The 23,220-nt window shown below is 35.5% G+C and overlaps 1 protein-coding gene across 3 annotated transcripts in view; it reads left to right on the top strand.

The window, feature by feature from the left end:
* The window catches only part of LOC134752798 (probable nuclear hormone receptor HR3), a 186,577-nt gene that overhangs the window by 4,810 nt on the left and 158,547 nt on the right, over nucleotides 1-23,220 (top strand). The window contains exon 1 of one of the 3 annotated variants that reach the window (XM_063688516.1): nucleotides 16,563-17,166. The exons of 1 other annotated variant lie outside the window; for it this stretch is intronic. In XM_063688516.1, coding sequence (XP_063544586.1) covers nucleotides 16,689-17,166 — 478 coding nt within the window. In that variant the 5' untranslated portion in view covers nucleotides 16,563-16,688. Of the gene's footprint in view, nucleotides 1-16,562; nucleotides 17,167-23,220 lie in introns of those variants that run through there. One more of the 3 variants, XM_063688522.1, reaches the window with a different exon arrangement.

The following is a 23,220-nucleotide window of genomic DNA, read 5'->3' as shown; positions in this document are numbered from 1 at the left end:
GGACCAAAGAAGACCCAAATGTCATACTTTTATAAATGTGGATGGGTTCAAATTTTGCGTCTATGTTCGCTAGTAACTTTAAATTACATAATTAATTGTTGCAATATAATTTTAAATTACAATGTCTTAACCATTGTCATAAGACCTAGTTTATATAATGATTACATTAATACTAATACCTAGCATACTTTAGATTTAAGACTATTGCTGTGCCCTACCAGGGTCCATGTGAAACCCACTATGTATGTACCACCAAATGTAAACCATGGATGCAATAAATAAATTATGAATTATGAATTAACTATCATAGACGAAACTGCAAGTTAATATTAAATATAAGAAAAAAAAATAACGATGGGCCTTGTTTGGCGCAGGTACCTTAGTCTTCAAGAAATATAATTTTTCATACACAGTTACTAGTACTATTATTTATTCTGTGACACAGTTTACATTTTAAAAGTGGATAAAACACAAACTACGTGACTGTATACAAATCTAATGCATTCTAGAATATGTTTCGCATATTTTTACGGCCACAATGACCGATGGAAAACTCCCAAAATTGCGATATTTTCTACAAAAATATCTGCTAGCTCCCACATTTTTTCGATTGAGTACAAAATTAAGAGTATAATCTTTGAATAGAGGATACTAGAGTTAGACGGTTCTTCAAAAAAGGAGTGTACAGGTTTTTAAAGGGTCGGCAACGCGCGTGTAATATCTCTGGTGTTGCAGGCGTTCATAGGCTACGGTAACTGCTTACCATCAGGCGGGCCGTATGCTTGATTGCCACCGACGTGGTATAAAAAAAAAAAAAAAAAAAAAAAAAAAAAAAAAAAAAAAAAAAAAAAAAGACGAAGATAAGTCTGCAACGATTTTGATAGCACACGCAGTGCAAGTGTTATTTATACGTCATAATTTCATAGAAGTTTGACGTTTAAAATAACACTTTCACTGCGTATACTATCAAAATTGTTGCAGAATTTTCTTGGTCTAACTCTATTATGATTTAACAGATTACAAGAACTTTTCTAACTTTTTGAAACTATCCGTAACTTGTTTTGTTTATTAATTTTCTTTATTGAACATACAAAGGATTAGGATACTATGGTTCCCTGTGAAACTGCGTAGGGGGAATCCGGGAGACTTGCTCTGGTGGAAGACTTGACTTTATTAAAGTGTCAAAATAAAAATATTTATTTATTCGCATTCCAATGTCACCTATACCCCGTTTTTTTAGCATTAGAAAAGACTACACGATTTTTACATCTTATTGAATAACGCTTAAAAAAATTAGTAATTATTACTTATGAAACCAAAATATAAAAGAACATATATGCTATATAATTATTACAAATACGTGTGACTTATTTTTCAAGTGTTTTTCAATAAAGACACACGTCAAAATCGTGTAGTCTTTTTCTAATGCTAAAAAAAATGAGGTATAAGGGTACTTAATCGGCCATGATACATGCATCCCAAAAATAAATATTATTATTTTGGCACTTTTTTTACAATGGTTTAAGTCTCCCACCGTTTTCTACATATTAAATCGTTATATGAATGCGAAGAAAGTTAAATAATTTGATTTTTATGCGATTGTACACTCTTAACACTTCATAGGGCACAATAACATATTATAATAAAAAATACCATATAAGAAGAATGAAATGATACGAGTATAAGATCACATTTTTCTTATGCAGAATTTTTGGAACTTTAAAGGCATCCTTGCTTGAGTCGTGTATTTTTTTATATGTTTCTTTAAAGGGTAAAATTACAAAAAAAAATGTTATCCTATACCCTTAAGCGACACCTGCAGTAGCCACAGTTTTTTATGAACCAACGCTAAGTTTCAATCTCGACAGGGCAATGACCTCTGAAACATAAACGGAAACAAAACAAATATCATGTTGCAGAAATGCCTGGTTTCGTGCGTCATACGTGACAATTGCTAACATGTACCTATTTCAAATAATTATTATGTTGTAATTAAGTTTTGATAAGGAAGCAAAATCAACGCCTAGATGATGTGATAATAACGAAGGACTAAACTTAGATTACCTATCGAAAAAGAAAACTACAAAAAAAATCTTAAATTATTATAGATAAGTTTTTCCGAGACTACAGGTTGAGTTGGTATGAGATTCTTCAAAAAAAGAGTGTACCTACAGGTTTTTAAATGGTCAGCAGCATGCGTGTGACACCCAACACCCTTGAGTTGCAGGCGTCCATAGGCTACGGTGACGGTTTACAAAAAAACAACGGACAAAAAGAATGATAGAAAAGTATAACTAATTGAAATAAGCGGTCGCATTCTGATACTATTGGACCTTGGGTCATTTTAAATGTATTATCTATAAGATAGATAAATTGTAGACAAATCATGATCAAAACTATAGGTATTAGGCTGACAAGTCATTTATTACATTAGCTACTTAACTCAAACCTTTTTTTAAAGGAAAAATGGAAAATTCACTGCATCGGACAAGATTTGAACTTGCGACTTTTTGGAACACCGGTCTAATCGCTCTTAAAACTGAATTACCGAAGCTTATATACCAGAAGTAATCTTCCTTGCCTACCTGCGTGCCTTAGGAAGAAGTGGTGAATTTTTCAATTTTTCCTTTAAGTTAAAAAAAATTGTAGTAGTGTCAAACCAAGATAAATCTGCAGAGATTTTGACAGTGCAGGTGTTACTTTAAATGACTTCTATGAAATGATGACGTATGAATAACACTAGCACTGCGTGTGCTGTCAAAATCTCTGCACTTTTCTTGGTCTAACTTTAGTTACCTAGCTATCGCTTGCAGTGTTTGACAAAAAGTGTTTATGAATTGTCAAACGATTAGATTGACAGCTGCCAACTGTCAGATAAATCCCTCCCGCTAAGGCGAATCATAGGGGATCTCTTACTACGGCTGCGATGTTGAGCGCGCAGCGACAACAGCCCTGTACCGTTGCTGCGGTCCCTTTCGTCATGACGTAAGCAACGGTACTTGCTGCGCTAGCACACTACACGTATGTCACATCGATGAAAACTCTTGTGCTTTCCAGAAGGCCAACCACGAAAATCGAAATATCGTTATCTGCCTCTCTATCGCTCTTGCTTATTAAAATGATAGAAAGGTAACGTTTTTTGATTTTTCGACGTTGGTGATTAGTCATTATCTTCCTGGAGTTGTCCCGTCTTTTTTTTAATATGTACTATTTATTACTATAAATAATAAAAATAGACAAATGTCAGCGTGTGATAAATAGCCGGGCATAGTAATACAGTATAGTAAGTAGGTAGCACAAGCACAAGGCTGGCAATTCCTATTTCGGCATAAATGCACGAAAATACTCCCAAAAACATTTATCCAGAAGTTAAATGTGCGAAGGTCAAGGTCATTTTACAGGCCTAGATCAGTAGAGTCCGTCTAATCTAACTATGCGCCGTGTTTGATAGCACAGATTGTGGAAGTGTTGTTTTAAACGTTATAATTTTATAGAAATTTGACGTCTACCTTCTTCTAATCGCTATATGCTATCAATTCCGCTGCAGAGAGTTAGTTACTGTTATCTTTATGAGAAGTGGATCTAATTTAGCTTGCAAGACTAGACCCGAACATACATACATTGCAAGTTAATTAAAAGCTTGTAAAAATATACCAAAAAAAAGTCTGTAATTGCAAACGATAGTGAAAAACCGTCGCAGTGTGTCCCATCCCTCGGATGACGTCGCTAACGGTCTCACCCACATACAGTAACTGCGCGCGCCGTTACGTGGTCGCGATCCGAGCTAAGATGGCGGCGTTCCCGCGCTTTTTGCTTTTTACCGTGAGATGTGACTAAGGCTGTACTATACATACCATAATAGATAGATAGAATACTCTTTATTGGCACACCTCAGTAAAAAGACAAGTATAACTAACAGACAACAACAACAATTACAAAACACAAGAAAAACACAATTGATTAAATACAAATTGATGAAGTCAATTCATTAAGTACAAAAGAAAAGAACAATTGATTAAATGTAGAATTGTGTATTAGAGCTGGGTGTCGGAAATCTCGCAAACTGTTAAGTTTTTTATATGTTTTTAGGGTGTTATAATATCACTCGTGCGTCTGTCTGTCTGTCCGTCTGTCACAGCCTATTTTCTCCGAAACTACTGGACCAATTAAGTTGAAATTTGGTACACATATGTAAGTTTGTGACCTAAAGATGGACATGTAACGTAAACAAAATTAATTTTAAATACGGGGGCCACTTTTGGGGGGTAAATGAGAAAATTTAAAAATAAAGTTTGTCAAACTATATCGTGTTACATATCAAATGAAAGAGCTTATTGTGAAAATCTCAAATATAAATTTTTATAATTTTAAGATAAACAGTTTAGGAGTTATTCAAGAAAATAGACAAAACATGACCATTCCCCCTTATCTCCGAAACTACTGGGTCAAAAATTTTGAAAAAAACACACAAAATAGCTCTTTACCTATAGATCACCGGAAAACCTATCAGAAATGTGTAGTCAAGCGTGAGTAGGACTTAATTACTTAGTTTTTGTTCCGACTGTTTTTAAAGACATTTCACATAAAAAATACATTGTTTAAATTGTGTAATGTACGGAACCCTTGGAACGCGAGTCCGACTCGCACTTGGCCGGTTTTTATAAACAAACTGTTACTGTTATCAAAGGCTTGTTAGATTTTGCAGATGATTATGACAAGGTAATGCCTTAAGGTTGTAATAACCTTAATAACTCTTTCATACTCATCAATTAGTATAGTTTATTTGCTATAATACAGTCTACTATATTTATATGACTATAAAATCTGACTTTGTACTGCCTAGTGTTTCAAAATTGACAACTAAACTTCCGTGAGATACAGAAATATGAAATATATTTAAACAGGTTAATTTAATTTCATTTTCATTTATTTATTTCTTTAACAATAGTGCATTGTGTTAGAAATCTTACGAACTAATTACATACATGCTTATGACTTAATTAAACTGAGTAATTATGGGACATGTCAGCAAATAAATACATTTTTAATAATAAAATTAAATAACAAGTGAAAACAAGTGAAAAACAAATAAAATACAATTCATAATTTGTAATAACTACATACAATTTATTTAAATATTTGATAACATGTCAATCCATACAAAAAACAAATACTTAACTAAAAAAAAAAAAAAATAATCACGCATTTAAAAAATCTTTGAGCTACTCAATCTTCTCATTATGAAGCGAAACTTGTCGAGCAATCTTCGACTTAATATACCTACGTGAGTGACCCGTACGTTCTTCAAAATTAATAATTTGTTTTTTTACAAACTATGCATGCAACAAATAAAGCGATTTTATAAAAAAAAAAACTACCTACATTGCATGTTTATTTAAAAGTATTTACTGGAATAACACTTTCTCCACTCATATCTTTATCACACTATAGTTTCCAATTATGTTAAAAAACGTAAATTGTAAAAAAACGACAAAACGCGTCTAGACATCTATCGTCAAATCTGACCGATGCATTTTGGCCAAAGTTCAACGAACTATTTAAACTTTCTTGAATACAAACAATTTGTATTCAAGAAAATTTAAAACACGTGTCAAGTATAAAGTTTAACACGCAAATTGCATGTGAAGTATCTAACTGTCAATGTTTTTGTACAGTTAACAATGTTAGCATCAAAAGTAGCGGATTAGTAGATTGTGTCACAAGGGAGCAAAATGACATATTTACGGCGAGGGTGTATATTGAATCCGGAACGTAGCGAAGGATTCTACAATAGAATCTCGCGCTATTCTAAATTAGAATCCTGAGCGTAGTTAGGGATTCAAGTGTTAACGCCCAAGGTGGAAATATTTTTGCTACCATGTGACACATACTGTTCTTCACATCACCTAAGAGGAAATTGTTATGTTCCAAAATATTATTTGACCTAAAAAAAATATATGCAAAAGATAAAAAAAAACATGTCCTAGAACAGAAAAGTCCCACTTTGATCCCTCCTAGCAGGAAAGAAAAAGCCCCTTTCCGAATAGGTGATGTAAAAAAAACAAACGCTGGTGGCCTAGCGGTAAGAGCGAGCAACTTGCAAACCGGATTATTATCTCAATAAGGCCTAGTTTACCCTCTGGGTTGGAAGGTCAGATGGCAGTCGCTTTCGTAAAGACGCCAATTTCGCCTACGCCAATTCTTGGGATTAGTTGCCAAGCGGACCCCAGGCTCCCATGAGATGTGGCAAAATGCCGGGACAAAACGCGAGGAAGATGATGATAGCAAACGAGCAGACGAGCCGCCTGATGGGAAGCGGTCATCGTCGCCCATGGACATAAGCAACATCACAGGAGCCACTTAAGCATTGCCGACCCTTGAGGACCCTAAATACCCGCTTTTTGAAGAATCCCATGCCGTAGCGCATGTGAAAAGTATCTGCCAACCTCGAATACTTTTCCAAATGATTTTGGAAAAGTATTCGAGGGTTTTTGGTGATCACTGTCAAATTGTTCTACATACCTATACAGGATGATTCATGACACGTGACGTGAGTAGGACTAATCCTGCACACTCAGTAACTGTTAATTTATCGATCACCGTCATATTCAGGGGAAACAACCTCACTTTTTCCCTTTTTATTAGGTACTTTTTGGTGAGGACAAATTTAATTATCTACAATCATGGTCACCCTACAACATCTAAGCGAAGAAATTGCTTTAGATAGGGGCGTAGATACCAGAAGGGTTTTTTTTTCCTATCTGGCTTTAAGGGATGCGTACTTTTTTTTTTTTGACATAACTTAATTTTTTGACATATGTGACGTTTTCAACCAACAGGTACCACATTGTCGGGTTGTCGATAAGGTTGATTTCGAATGAGGGCTAACGCGTATGAATTCGCCGCTAGGGGCGCTAGTGTAGTGGTCTTCGCAAAGTTCGAAATGTCAAATGTCACCTGTCACTTCAATGACTGACAGCTGTTCTTTAGTCTTTTGGACCACCATCAACAGAGGCGCCAACTGGTGAGCAAAAAAACGATAGCCCTCATTGAAGATATGGAAATAACGCCTTATTGACAATCGACAATAAGTACCCTTTTGGTTGAAAATGGAAAATATTAAGGCTTTCCGGACAGGATTCACATTTTAAATACATATAGGTTAACTTATTTACTGATATTAAGTGGGGATCAATAACCTCGTTAAATTTCAGTAAAAGTTACACCACTTTTTTCTCTTTCAAAAACTTTACTACTTATTACTACTACTAAAGTTTAATAAAAGCATTTAAAACGGTTTCAAAACGCATACTACGCCTAAACACAAAAGCGACCATCGACAAAAAGGAATGCTGCGTCTCCATTTTTTAAACATCCTAACATTAATAGAACCACAGATTAGCCAATTCAAAAACGGAAACCAGTTATCGGTAACCAGTTATTTATTAAAAGCCGAAAGAGTTCGTTGACCGCACCGTTACTTGTCGTAATAATTTGGCCGCTGTATGTGGGAAAGTAAAATAATTTAATTTGCATTCACTTTGGGTGTGGTGCCTTGAGATAAAAAACCGGACAAGTGCGAGTCGAACTCGCCCACCGAGGGTTCCGTACTTTTTTAGTATAATGTTATAGCGGTAACAGAAATACATCATCTGTGAAAAATTTCAACTGTCTATCATGGTTCATGTGATACAGCCTGGTGACAGACAGACGGACAAACGGACAGACGGACAGAGGAGTCTTAGTAATAGGGTCCCGTTTATACCCTTTGGGTACGGAACCCTAAAAATCAGAAAACGTTTGGAATGCACTTCAGCTAGATTGCGAATTAGTTTAGGAAGAATCATTAAGAATGCAGTTGGGACATCTTTTTTATTTTCCGACTATGAATAATTAGCTTAAATCTAAAAGGCCCTTGAGGCATTGTACCAAGGATGCTGTCGGCATTTCCTCGCTGTATCGCAATGCCGATACGTTGTGCGAGGAAGCCGCCAGCTCTTCGGTCACCAGTTACGTCAACCAGACGCTTCGCGATTTCTGGGCCATATTTTTATGTTTTTATTTTTTCTTCGTTAGATTTGGATACAATTTGGCTGGTTTGAAAAGCTCCGGATTTTGGGTGGGATAAATACGAAATCCCAATTTGGGACAAAAAAAATTTGATGTAATTTGCCGTTGAGCTACGCAAATGCCATACGTTTTCGTAACTCCGTAGAAGATTTTTCAGGACATACAGCGAAATTGCGCTTATTATGAACAGAATAGGGAACTCTATCTATCCTCTCAATTTTATCGAAATCTGACGGAAAAAATCGACTACAAAATAAAAATACTCAGTTACATTTACGTTAATCAAAAAATCACACTTCAATCATTATTATTATTATTCATTTATTTTCATAAGACACGGTACATAGGTGTTACTTTGAAATATTACTGCCAAACTGAGAAACAGTTTGATGGCAGTTAAGGTCTGTTTTTATGGTTCCGTACCCAAAAGGGTAAAAACGGGACCCTATTACTAAAACTCCGCTGTCCGTCTGTCCGTCTGTCTGTCACCAGGCTGTATCTCATGAACCGTGATAGCTAGACAGTTGAAATTTTCACAGATGATGTATTTCTGTTGCCGCTATAACAACAAATACTAAAAACAGAATAATATAAATATTTAAATGGGGCTCCCATACAATAAACGTGATTTTTTTGCTGTTTTTTTCCGTAATGGTACGGAACCCTTCGTGCGCTAGTCCGACTCGCACTTGGCCGGTTTTTTTTATTCCGTAGACTAAAATGACGTTTCATGTGTAAGACATTACATTTCTTAGTACCATGAAATGTCATTTTAGTCTACGCTTAGGCTTATTTTCCTTTTGTATACAGTTTACTGCATATAAAGTCCGTAGCTTAGACAGTAACTTATACTAGAGCGGTACTGTCATAGTAAATTTTGTAACCCCAGTAAATTCACTGCCATCTGTCGACACACTTTAAAACTAAAAATGAAGATTTATAAAAATACGATAGAATGTATTTAAATATAGATAAATGATTTTTTTTTATTTGCATTAATTATTTTTATGATTTTGACCCATGTTCTTTCACTGATATGCGTTAAAATTGTTAAATAACAAACGAAACCGTCAACGCCATCTATACGACAGTAGGCCAAAACTAGTAGCGCCCTCTGAACGAGAATCAAATTTTCTTGATTTTCGAGGCACGTTTTTTCCTTAGACTGTATCCATCTATTACGGAGTTATATCTATCTTTGCTTAGACCTAAGCTAACTTTGCACCAATTTGAACATAATAAAATGTGAGAGTATCATTATAAACGTAATATTTTCATAGAAATGTGACATTTGCCACACTTTGTCATTGCAACTGCCACGTAGTTTGCTTTGTCCGGTTCCGGTCCGACTCCACCAGGCATGTGCTAACTCACAACAGCCAATAATTGCATGGATAATACAATCTGGCATGTGGCTAGAATAATTTATGCCCAATCTAGTACTCACTAAGTAATGTACAGTCGCCATCAGATATATCGGAGCGGCCAAGGTGCTCACAGACATCTGAACACTCCTCTATTGTCAAGGCGCTTGAATGCGTGTTCAGATATATATGAGCACCTCTGCCGCTCCGATATAACTGATGGAGACTGTACTAACACACTGGCTGCGTGAAACATCTCTTCCAAAAGCTTTTTTTTTCTTTTTTAAAGGCATAGCCCAACCACAGATAACCGAAAACGATGTCACTAAAACAAAACTATTCCTAACAACGACCTTGGTTAACCAAAGTTCGTCGCAAACGAAAAAAAATCAGTTCGACTTTTAAAATATGCGCCACGCACCGGCGTAACAGTAAGAGTTGCATAACGGAGATTCGGGGGTCAACGAACTTAGTTCGGCTATTCGCCGTTAGCTGTCGTACGTGACTGCAGTTTTATGTGCTAAGAAAATTTATAATACTTACATTTAAACGTCATTCCGTAATAGACCTTGTTGTAACTGGATAAGGTGAAAAACTGAATGAAGTTCCATAAGTAGTTAAGCGAATATTGTTAGCACGGCAATTTTACGTCGGGGTCGTGGTTTTACTTTCAAGATGCCGCTACTCGCCGACAGATGGCAGTGTCAGTGACCTTTTGTGAAGCGTAAAAGTTTTTTGATATTTTAAGTTTATTGACATTTTTGGTGACGATAAGAGTTTATAAATGTTTTTATCACGTTTCATGCTAAATAAGGTGATGTTATGCAGCTTGGCACGTGATATTCATGGTACGTATGTTGTATGAATACATTTCGTTTGTCCCGTTAGTAAGTGAAAGGCTAGGCCTTATAGCTTATAGTGAGGTAGTGAGCAAACGTGGGATTATTTTAGATAAATATAGGCAGGTGGGCAGAGTGCATTTAGCAATTAACAAAGATAGATATCTCCGTAATAGATGGATACAGTCTAAGGAAAAAACGTGCCTCGAAAATCACGAAAATTTGATTCTCGATCAGATGGCGCCACTAGCTTTGGCCTACTCTCGAATAGAGGGCGTTGACGGTTTCGTTTGATATTAACAATTTTATCGCATACCAGTGAAAGAACATGGGTCAAAATCATATAAAAATAATGCAGGGGGGGCAAGTGCCCCGGGCGCCATCCAAGGGGGGGCGCCAAAATGGGCAAAAGGCAGCAGCAGGAAACTTTTGTCAGTCGTCAGGGGGCGCAAATTTGGTGACTGCCCCGGGCGCCATATCCTCTAGCTACGCCCCTGGTCACCAGGCTGAATCTCATGAACCGTGATAGCTAGACAGTTGAAATTTTCACAGATGATGTATTTCTGTTGCCGCTATAACAACAAATACTAAAAACAGAATAATATAAATATTTAAATGAGGCTCCCATACAACACACGTGATTGTTTTGCTGTTTTTTTCTGTAATAGTACGGAACCCTTCGTGCGCGAGTCCGACTCGCACTTGGCCGGTTTTTTTAAGTTTCGCTTGTCTAAAAATATTCTTACAGTTTCGTTGTTTTATCACAGAGTTCCTATGGCCACATATGTATGCAAATTTTCAGCTCAATCAAGATTTTACCCACACTAACTAACATACATATTACATATACATACTGTTAGTAACAGGGCAAGTTAAATATAAGCTTGTAATTGCTTGTAATAAATAAACCTTGTAAAAAGGGACAAAGGTGTTAGAAAAATTTGGCCGCGCTCGCTGTCACCAAAGATAGATATAACTCCGTAATAGATGAATACAGTCTAAGGAAAAAACGTGCCTCGAAAATCAAGAAAATTTGATTCTCGTTCAGAGGGCGCTACTAGCTTTGGCCTACTGTCGTATAGATGGCGTTGACGGTTTCGTTTGTTATTTAACAATTTTACGCATATTAGTGAAAGAACATGGGTCAAAATCATAAAAATAATTAATGCAAATAAAAAAAATCATTTATCCATATTTAAATACATTTTATCGTAAAATATTTATCAGTACGGTTTTTACTCACTATTATTTACCATTTTATCGTATTTTTATAAATATTTATTTTTAATTTTAAAGTGTGTCGACAGATGGCAGTGAATTTACTGGGGTTACAAAATTTACTATGACAGTACCGCTCTAGTATAAGTTACTCTATGCTGTCACTATCTATATGCTGCTAACTGTATCACGTTTTGAATTTGAAAAACTTTATTTCAGACACATTAGGTATCCATAAACATTGGTTAGTATTTAACAAATAACATAACAAAAACAAAACAAAGGATAATGTTAGTATTACTTAAGGCTAAAACAAAAAACTAAAACTAAAAATATTTACCTATCCTAACTGCGCAGTGTAGATTGCCCGCTGTCACCGGGCATGTTTTAGTTAGGGCGTCATTCAAATTATAAAACTCAATTTTTATTTGATATCCATATTACCATAGAGTAACTTATACTAGAGCAGTACTGTCATAGTAAATTTTGTAACCCCAGTAAATACAATGCCATCTGTCGACACTCTTTAAAACTAAAAATGAAGATTTATAAAAATACGATAAAATGTATTTAAATATGGATAAATGATTTTTTTTATTTGCATTAATTATTTTTATGATTTTGACCCATGTTCTTTCAATGATATGCGTTAAAATTGTTAAATAACAAACGAAACCATCAGCGCCATCTATACGACAGTAGGCCAAAGCTAGTGGCGCCCTCTGATTGAGAATCAAATTTTCTTGATTTTCGAGGCACGTTTTTTCCTTAGACTGTATCCATCTATTACGGAGTTATATCTATCTTTGATATTACTCTCGCATCGCCCTTGCAGATCAATAACGAATTTTATCAATTCGATCAATTCGAACAACGCTTATAATATGTCACAGCGATACGATATCGATCTGTGTCAAAAGTGACATTTCTTCAACCAAAAACGTCACTTTTGACTGAAAGATAGGTATCGTATCGCTGTGACATCTTATAAACATTGTTCGAATTGGGCCGTACGTCCCAAAAGTCAAAACACACGTAATACGTATAGCCTTCGTCCTTGGGCCGCTGCGGCAGACAAACTAACCTATATATCTACGTACAACGGGTCGTGTACCTCTGCGTACCGATCGTTACGTTATCCTCTCTTGTATATCAAAGATATTAAGTTCTATAAAGTCGGACAAAGATATAGTAAAGTTGGTCAAACCAAATAAGAACAAAAAAACTATACTCATCCTTTTTTTTGGGTGAAAAAAACTTTGAAACGTGGTCGCTAGGTGACGCCCGAATCAATTCTATTAAAAGGCGCTTTCAGTGAATGCACTTGGACATGCGCTGTCGGCTACGGATTTTCGCTGCGTAGCGGATAACGCCTACGGCGTAGGACTCAACTTCATTAATGAAGTGTCGCTTTTCAGCGATAGATGGCGTAAGAAATAAACACCATTTAACAATGAATACAATGCCTGTTTAAGTATCTCATAGCTTGTGTTTGGTCAAAAATCAACAACAAAGTTTTTGTTTTGTACAATAAAGTGATTTACTACAAAGTCCGGATGATGTACAACTAGTACACTCTGCTGCGAAGATCGTCTTCTCCTCTAGCCGCCCAGACGTCAAAACTTGCCAAGACAAATGCAATTTTGATTTGTCAAAACAAAGATTCAAATTAGAACGGAACAGGATACATTTTTATAGGTCTCTGGGCGGCTAGAAGTTATAGAAAAGTTTTTTTTTTTGGATGACATGGGTTTAGATTTAGCTTTGATTTTTGAATTACAATTATAGTAGACAATTGTACTTTTTTCAAAGTTCGTTACGTTTTTATAAGGATTTCCGCGAGGTAGTAAAAAAGCAGATTTTCATGATATGTTTTTTTTTTTATAATTCCAATATTATTTAAGTAAAAGTTACAGTTAATTTTGAAACCATGTCAATTAATGCAGAAAAATTATAAAAAAAACATCCAATATAATTGATCTAAAGTTATAGTTTTCCGGTTTTCCCTTAATTTTGATTTTCCTATTGACTGGCTATTATATTGCACACAACTGTACATGTATAAATAATTAGTTAGCAAGCAAATTAACCGATAGATGGCGTTTATATCAATTATTATTGGTATATTTATATTATTGCACCTGAGAGACATAGTGGCTGTGTTGTTGTTTTGGAGGCGCGTTACGCAATGGCGGGGCTTGGAAGCGTCAGTAAAAATTTTTTTTGCAAAACAAACAAATGTTTTGTTATAGGTTGGTAAATAAAAGAAAAAAATCAGTACATTTCACATTTTCTTCGCTATATTTGGTTTTGTTTTAATGCTTTATTGATGGTCGCTTGATTGTGACTCAAATTATTTGGCCACTGAACTCTTTCGCAACTTTTGGCCACTAGATGGCGTTCATATCAATTAGTGTTCGTCTAGTTATAGTATTGCACCTGAGACACAGTGGCTCTGTTTACGCCGTTGTTTTGGAAGCGCGTTACGCAATGGCGGAGCCTCGGAGCGTCGGCAAAACAATGATATTAATATTTTGATAGCAGTACAGGGTAAATTTAATAAAAATTGAAAAACATTAATTATCGGTCGGAGGGTATTTAAGCTCGAATCACTGTTTTTCCGGTATTTACAGTTTTAATGTATTTTTTGGTACGGACGGCTAAGGAATGGAATGCGCTCCCGCCATCTGTATTCCCTGATCAATATGACCTCGGTCTTTTTAAAACAAGAGTGAATAGGCTGTTACTGAACCGGTGAGCTCCATCTTAGGCCCTGTCTTCACTTTCCATCAGGTGTGACTAGCGCCAATCGCCGATCAGTTTATAATAAAAAAAATAAAAAAAAAACTTTTTGCTAACAATACTGCATTGCCATTGCGAATTGAGTTGTTTCGTTCGTTCTCTTATTATAAATCTATTTTGGAAGGTGTCATTATGAATATAAAAAACTTTTGAAATTATAATGCCTATTTTTATCAAAATTGGTTTATATGGGCCAATAATTTAGTTTAGTTTTTTTTAGCTGCTAGTTAAAGTTTAAATATGCTTTATTCATGTAGGTCTAGCAACAAGCAATTTATTGATGTTAATATTATTTAATGTGATAATAATACAGTAGGTACCTACTAAGTATTGCATTGATAGATGACTTTTTTTAGAATAGAATAGAAATGTTTATTTGCCAGAATACGTTACAATTACGTCTTAATACAGTTTTAGAGTCAGTATTCAGTCGACATAAAGCCAACATGCAAAAACGTTTGTAAATTACATTTACAAGTAGGGTACATCAGGTACATGCATATAATTTAAATAATCCTAATACAACAACGTCGAAACATTACAAATAAAATTGAAAATATAAATACTTATAAATTGCACATTAAAAAATTAAGGTAAAATAAAATGGATTGATATGTCAGAGTTATATCATGAAAAACTTTAATATTACAATTAGAAATTTAAATAGCCCTTTACATATTATACCAAATTTTGACCATAATTTTTATTTCATGCCTTGAAAGCGAAGGAAATAGATTAACAGATTTAATTAGACAGTTGATTTCAAAGTAACAAGGTTTAAGGTTTAGGTAAGTACAGTGAAAAATAATAGATTAATTAGACCAGTAATCGAATCTGAAATAATCACATTGGTACATGTAGTTGGACATTTTTAATATACTTACAAAAATTATACTTCGAAAAGTTTGAAAATTTTGCTACGGGCTACGGCGTAGCGCTATGAGCGTCCGTTTACACCAAGATGGTGGCAAACAAGGACACGTCTCTTCATGTTAAAGTTCTGTTGTACCACGTCGGTTGCAAAAAAACATACAGCCTGCTTGATGGTATCCGGTTAGCCTATGAATGCTTGCAATTCCAGAGGGATTGTTATGCGTGTTGACCTTCAAAAACCTACACCCCTTTTGTAAAAATCATTTTTTGTACCCTTTTGAAAAAACTCTGCAGGAAGTTCATTCAGAAGCGTTTGCAGAAGGAAAATCCTGTGATATAGCCATTTTCCTCTAAAAAAACAAAAAAAATAAAAGCTCCTTTGTTTACATACTCAAGGCCACTACCCACTTTTTCTGCCAACGCTACGATCGGGCCCATATAAAATTCGATTATATACTTTTCGTCATTCCGTGCTCGATCGAAGACGTGCGACAGAGACGGGTGTATCGCGATGAGAGAGAGGGATGGGGGTTGGGGAGGGCGCAGGCGCGGGCACGTGTCGGTAAAATGGCGGGTGCGGGGGTGGCCAGAGTGTGAAGATAGGTCTGGGGATAGATCTGATCGTAAGACTGCAGTGGTGTTTTTTTATTGCGGGACTGATAAGAAAGCCGATTTCTAGTTTTAATTACAATTACGTTTGTGCTTTTTTTTATGGAAATGTATTGGGTAATAACATTGAAAGGATTTTAAGGTAAAAATGTGATTTTAGTTTTATAAGTAAGTGAAAATAGTCTTGGATAGTTCGTTAAATAGTGGCTGTTTATGTGATGTAATAGTTGTTAAGTGCATAATATTATTATTATAATATGGCCGAGAAGTTCGTATTTGGCAAACTGTCTCTGAACATTGATAATAAAACCCAAAAAAAATGTATTCATATTTCACATATAAAAAATAAAGTCTTACATAAAATGTATATATTTTCCTTAACGGATAAAAAGGCAATCTTATAAAATATATATCTGGCTACATAGAAAATTAATAATGAATGAAGTTTTCAATTTAATGTGATTATAATAATAATTAACAACAACCGAACATTACTTTCTCAACTTTTGATTTCAACTGAAGTAAATCTTCAAATACTATTTAATGTCGATATAATTAACTTACTATTAAAATTATGTTTATTTCTAAATTATACAAAATACATTAAATTTTTCGTTTAACTGTAAACTTAAGTTCTACAAATATTTATTTTAGTCACCGCTTCAAATAAATCAAGAAGGAGCAGTATATTCATAGTACATTCTATTTGCGTCCGATCGATGCCAGATATCCCCGGACATATCTTTAACCCCTCCCTCGGAAGCGCGGCAGCCTACCTCCTGCGCCACTCGTAGGCCGCAACCTAACTGGGACACCAGGGTACCGGGCCACCATGTAGACAACACTGCCGAAATGTGTTCTATTGTGTTCATTAGCTTTTACTTCGACTGATAATTAAGTCTGAATAGTTAAGATGGCCGGCCGCGACCTGGAGGGGCAGCTGTCCCAAGTGATCCAGCATCATATGTCCCAACCGGGGGCCGAGGCGCAAGTGAGTGTGCATCAAGTGCAGAATGGAAGTGGGAAGCGACATCAGATAATCATAGACATAAAACAGGATATAGACATGGATGAGATGTCAACCAGATCGCTGGCCGAAAGCGTGATGGAGACTCTAGGTGCTCGTTCAGCTGCTGTCTACATTGATAACTCTCAGCATCATGTAGGCGAAAGCAGCGAGCTTGAATCTTTAACTACAGTCAACGTGATCGTAGCCAACGATCTAAGTCAGACAGTTCCAAGTCCTCAAGCGGAGGAAGAACAGGAACCAGCAGAATCAGGGATTCTTCCAGGGAACAGAATCGCGGTGGACAGGATTGTGGAGATGGCGAATGCTGCGACGACGAGCGAAACGACGGCGACGGCGACGGTCGCGACGACCACTGCGTCAGGTGAGCGATATTTGGGTCACGGAAACAAAACATTTCTGGTGCGGACAATGGAGGTTTTTGAACTGGAGATGATATGTTCGAAGTTATACTACGAGTTTTTACAGTTCGCCAACAATATACCATTTTTAGATTATTATTTTTATATTTTGAAGAGTTTTATCATCAACATCAGTTCAGGTTAAGCCGATGTGTTTTGTTTTGTTACAAGAATAATATTCTCGAAAAATATTACCCTCCTTCTGACGCAGTCGGGTAAAAAATCACATAAGTTTCCTCAATGAACGTTGCTCTGAACCACAAAAACTGAACAATTTGTAAAGGGGCCCACTGACTATCAGTCCGCCGGACGATATCAGCCTATCAGTGAGAACAAAAATTTGACAGTTCCGAACAACTGACAGGCCGATATCGTCCGGCGAACTGATAGTCAGTGGGCCTCTTAATGAAACTATCCGTATATTATAATTTATAATGGAACACCAGGATAAGGCATAGATCCTACCTCTACGCTAAGCGTTGCGTTACGTAATTTTATTACGACGTAGTATTGGCCTGCATCAAAACTGCGTAATGAAAAGTCTGATTATTCCTCACAAAAATCAGTCAATTCGTTTAAAATATTTTAATACCCTCATAGTAATCCATAAAGATTGATCGCCACTGGGATAGCGAATCCAATTGACGCTAAGCTTCGAAAAATACATATAGAAAGCTTGTAAATATATTTTATGCCTCTAAAATCATTTTTGGATAACTAAAAATAATTATTAATAGAAATCAAAATAGAAATAAACAATTTTTACACTGCAAGCCTCTCCCCAAAGCATATACATTCTAAGATCATATTTGATCATATTTACGCAACGCACACAAATACGGCAAAGAACCGACTGTTAGATTGTTTGTGTGCGTGCTATTACTATATTATTATTATATTATATTAAGTGAGTAGATATTGAAATATGGATTATCTCAAAACTAAAATTTGAGATTACTTACATGAATGCGAAATTTTCCCTAATAATATATTTAGCTGAGTCGAGTTTCCGCCTCCGTAAGCCAGCCAAGCCTCAATAATGGGGTTGGCAACTGTCAAAGGTTTGCAGAGATGGCGCCATCATAGCTTGCCCCTTTTTCTATGAGATTTGGCTTAAAGGGCTGGCATCCAGGGCATTAAAAAAAAACAAAAAATTGACACAGTTCTAGGGATTGACAGGGCAAGCTATGCTGGCGCCATCTGCTAAACATTTCGACCGGCCAACCCCATTATTAGAATGATATCGTTAGGACGGTTTAATAAAAAAAACAATTAATTAATTAATTTAGGTAGGCACATGAAAATATTACTTTTCTAACCTTTCATAATTATATGTGTAGTGGGCAAAAATTGTGGCGTCAAATTTCGGTAGGTATTGCCAAAGAGGATATAATAAGATAGAGCGATACTGTCATAGTAAATTTTGTAACCCCAGTAAATTCACTGCCATCTATCGACACATCTTAAAACTAAAAATGAAGATTTATAAAAATACGATAAAATGTATTTAAATATGGATAAATGATTTTTTTTATTTGCATTAATTATTTTTATGATTTTGACCCATGTTCTTTTTCTGATATGCGTTAAAATTGTTAAATAACAAACAAAACCGTCAACGCCATCTATACGACAGTAGGCCAAAGCTAGAGCGCCCTCTGATCGAGAATCAAATTTTCTTGATTTTCGAGGCACGTTTTTTCCTTAGACTGTATCCATCTATTACGGAGTTATATCTATCTTTGGTATCGCTTATTATTTTATTATTTATAAGTATTAAAGTACTTACAGGAAAGCGAATTTTCCATAAAACATACTTAGCTGAATCGACTTTCCTCCTTCGTAAGCCTCTTAAAATAATTAGAGTGCTTTCGTTTGAACTGTTTAAGAGAATCAATTAACTAATGAATTTACGTAACAATGTTTAGGAATTAAACGAGCTTACCTGTAAGTGAAGCTCCGATTCTAATTATATTAGCTGCACTCGAAATTATGTATAAAGGCTAAATGATAAAATAGTAGGCGTTATCATTTAGCCCCACCATTTATGTTGGTGGTGTTGGTGGGTGACACTTTTTAGTAAAGGAAAACTATATATTTTCATTAAAAACAATAAATGTGACATTTTCAACCAAAAGGTACCACATTGTCGCTTGTCAATAAGGTTGATTTCAAATTGAAGCTGTATGGATATAGCGCCTTATTAACAACCGACAATAAGTACAGGCACAAATGCACACAGAGAGATGTTAAGATGGAAGTTGTTGAGATAGAAGATAAACGTCAAAACCAAAACCATTCGGTCAAGTGTATGGTTGCGTTCAGAAACATAATCCCGGGGATGGATTAGCCATTTTATACAGTTTTTTAAAGTAAAGTAGCCCTGGGACTTATGCTAAAGAAGAAGACTAATGCTAAATGCTAATACATCAATGAAGAAATTTGTGCAGCGTAATAATAATACTTATTATTATTAATAACGGCGACCGTGCCGTCGACGCAAGCTCCTGATGACGCTACTCGGTACGGAATGAAACATGTCGAGCGTTTTCGACTTAAAATACGTGAGTGACCCGTCATTAATATGTTTAATATGTCTGTGTCTCACGGAAGTTTTGTTATTAAGACGGGACTTAATCGTGTAAAATAAGTATTAAATTTACAATATTACTTGTTGATGAAACTTTAAGTTTCATATGTGTGGTGTGTGGTGGTCAATAATCGAATTCAAACCTAGGTTGTGCTGTCCAATCAAGGCCGCAAAAATATATGACACGCTCTTAAGGCTCTACAAATAAGATGGTGTCAGATATGGTTTGTGTAAATTAAAAAAAAAAATTGACATACCTAGTCCCAGATTGTATACTGTACCTTGTTTGTATGTATTACTTTCTGTCCTAAATTTCGCAGTGCATTAGTACCTACTGTAATGCTGTGTAATTTTTTTAACCAATAAATAAATAAATAAATAAAATATTTTTGCGGCCTTCGTTGGGTAAAGTATTATTGCAGGTACTGTAAAAAAAGTGAAAAAGATGACTATAAATTAGGCTAAAATTCTTATCAAACACAGATAAGAGGTAGATATTTATGAGTAGGGTAGGGTAGGAAACAGCGGCTCGGAAAAAAATAGCCGGGTACAGTGGCTCACTCAACCTAAAGGCGACTGAGCCACTGTTCGAGCTGAGCCACTCTTTCCTACCCTACCCTATATATTACTACTTTATTAATAAAATAATAATTACAGGAAAGCAACTTTTCCAAGAATTATTAAACGTATTGTGTTAAAGCATCCCTTTTAGGAAAAGTGTAGGTAAACAAAATTGAGAGGGTTTTCTCAACCCTTAGGCATGGTTGGATGACTTTTACGATAGGACCCAACTCTAAAATCGCAGAAAAGGTACAATTTCGTACGTTTTATCCCATTTTTGTCCAATTAGAGGCAGAAGTTTCCCATGAAACAGCGAACAGCCAATTTATTTAAATTCGGTGTTGCTCTCATAGATACGTAAATAGTTTTGTACAAAATGGATTTGTCGTAAATTTATGATCAGTATAATCACCAATATTTTTAATGATCACCAATTTTGTCGTCGACAAATTATTTTTTTATATTTAAAAATACTTAAGTGTAATGACAAAAGGGTACAAATATAATGACCACCAAATAAAAAAATCTCTTATCAAAAATATTGACTAAACACCAAAAAAATAAGGTAGTATTTAATAGTAATTAAAAAAAACTGTTTTAATCACAACTACACTTCAAATTGTATTCAGACATCAAATATAATGAATGATCATCAAATCTTAAAGCGCAAATTAATGCAACATTTTCACCTAAATACACCACTGATTACCAAGAAACGTATACATATGGGGCATTTTCTATGAAAAGGGACCTTATTGTCGATGGCCCTTACGTCGCACAGCGTCGCGGGGCATTACATTTATATCGGAGCATCCTTAATAATGGCGTGAGCGCCATCGACAATAAGGTCCCTTTTTATGGAAAATACCACATATTATTAAAATTGACTAAGCTCCACGATAAGCTCAAGAAGGATTGTGACTTGTGAGGGTACTTAGACAACGATGTATACTTATAAAATATATACATATATATTTAACCCATGACTCAGGAACAAATGTCTGTGCTCATCACACAAATAAATGCCCTTACCGGGTTTCAAACAGGACCGACACTAGGCCAGACCTGTCGTCATGTGTTTTCATTTGTGCAATAAATTAATAACAAAAAAAAAGGATAAAGGGAAAAGTTCGCCTTTGTACTGCCTATTTCTGTGCCATATTTGTGTTCTGTGTTTTGTACAATAAAGCAAACATACATACAATGGCAGGATTGTAATGTAAACATTGGTTAGTTCTGCCAAGTTCTGCGCAGGTAGGTATTTATGACCCATATGTGGTATTTTCTATAAATTCAATTCAATTCAATTATTTATTTGATTCGAATCATTTTGATCCATATAGTGTTAGTAAATACAACAAAACTTAGAATGAAATAAGGTTAGTGACATGCAATTACAATTCACAAAACACACACATAAATTATAAAATAAAATACAATAACAGCTAGAATAAAATCTAGGCAATCTAGATGCACCATTTCTCAACATCTGTTGCGGCCACGTGTAGACTGTTCCTGTGTTTGAGTAATGGTGCATAAAAAGGGACTTTATTGTCGATGTCGCCATTATTATAAACGATGCTACGATATAAATACAATGCCGCGCGACGCTGTGCGGTGTAAGCGCCATCGACAAAAAGGTCCCTTTTCACAGAAAATGCCCCATATTCGCAGTGCCTCAAGGTCACTGCATTTTCGGCCTAGGCCTGCGTGATGGACTGATCGCGTGCTCTGTTTTTGTTTATAATTGGTGACATCAATTTGACTTGTATTTTTTTTTGTTTTTGTTCACCGAGTGATGCGAGGGTCTCTGTTTTAGCTTGGGCCAAAATGCTTTAGCATCTTTACAAGTCGCATTTCTTAACCGATTCTCGTGAAAAAAGGTTCGTTAATTATAAATGTTAATATATTTTTCCTTTTTTATTGTGGGACGTAACACGTTTGATCATCGTTGATTTTTTCATTGTGATTTACATCTGTATATACAATTTATAGGTTTATTAATTATATTTTTTATCGGTTTGTATTGTTTCAAAATGGCGGAATCGGGGGGTTCGCGAGGTCTTCAGCTCATAGAGTAATATATAAAAAAATATAATGACATAAAATGACTGATGTTTTAGTAAGTAAATGTAATTAAACATATTAATAACGGGTCACTCACGTATATATGTTTAATATGTCTGTGTCTCACGGAAGTTTTGTTATTAAATGTAATTAATTTGCATGTTGACTTTATATCGGCTAAAAATTTATAAACTAGTGTAAATCCATATTTTGTGCTGTAGTGATTTCGTTAAATAATTTTCACAATATACCTTTACATAATAAAGCCAGTATGACCTACATATGTGGTGTTTTCTATAAAAAGGGACCTTATTGTCGATGGCGCTTACGCCATTATTAACGATGCTCCGATATAAATAAAATGCCGCGCGGCGCTGTGCGGCGTAAGCGCCATCGACAATAAGGTCCCTTTTCATAGAAAATGCCCCATATGAGTATGTGTCGCTTAACTTCAAACTCGGGTAAATCCATTCGACCATCTCAACAAATATCTTCCCTATTACCTTTTCTTAATACATAAGTCGCATAATCTGGATTTAGCTGAGTTTGGACTTAAGCGACTCATATTCACCCGTCAGGGTTTGGTCAGAGATAACAAAGTCACCCTGTATTGGTTGTTAACCCAATCTTAGGTATCCTAGACTCGGACCTAGGCATCAGCTCGGACGGATAGGGAAATCAATAGTCAAAAGCTCATTTTGTATTCCCTCTTGATCCTCAGAAGACACACGGGACAGGTTGTTAACCTAACCTTAGGTATCCTAGAGCATCAATTCGGACGGATAGGGAAATCAATAGT

The sequence above is a fragment of the Cydia strobilella genome, chromosome 25 (assembly GCF_947568885.1).
Source record: "Cydia strobilella chromosome 25, ilCydStro3.1, whole genome shotgun sequence".
NCBI lineage: Eukaryota > Metazoa > Arthropoda > Insecta > Lepidoptera > Tortricidae > Cydia > Cydia strobilella.
The sequence above is the reverse complement of the archived record's forward strand: the minus strand, read 5'-3'. Positions and strand labels throughout refer to the sequence as shown.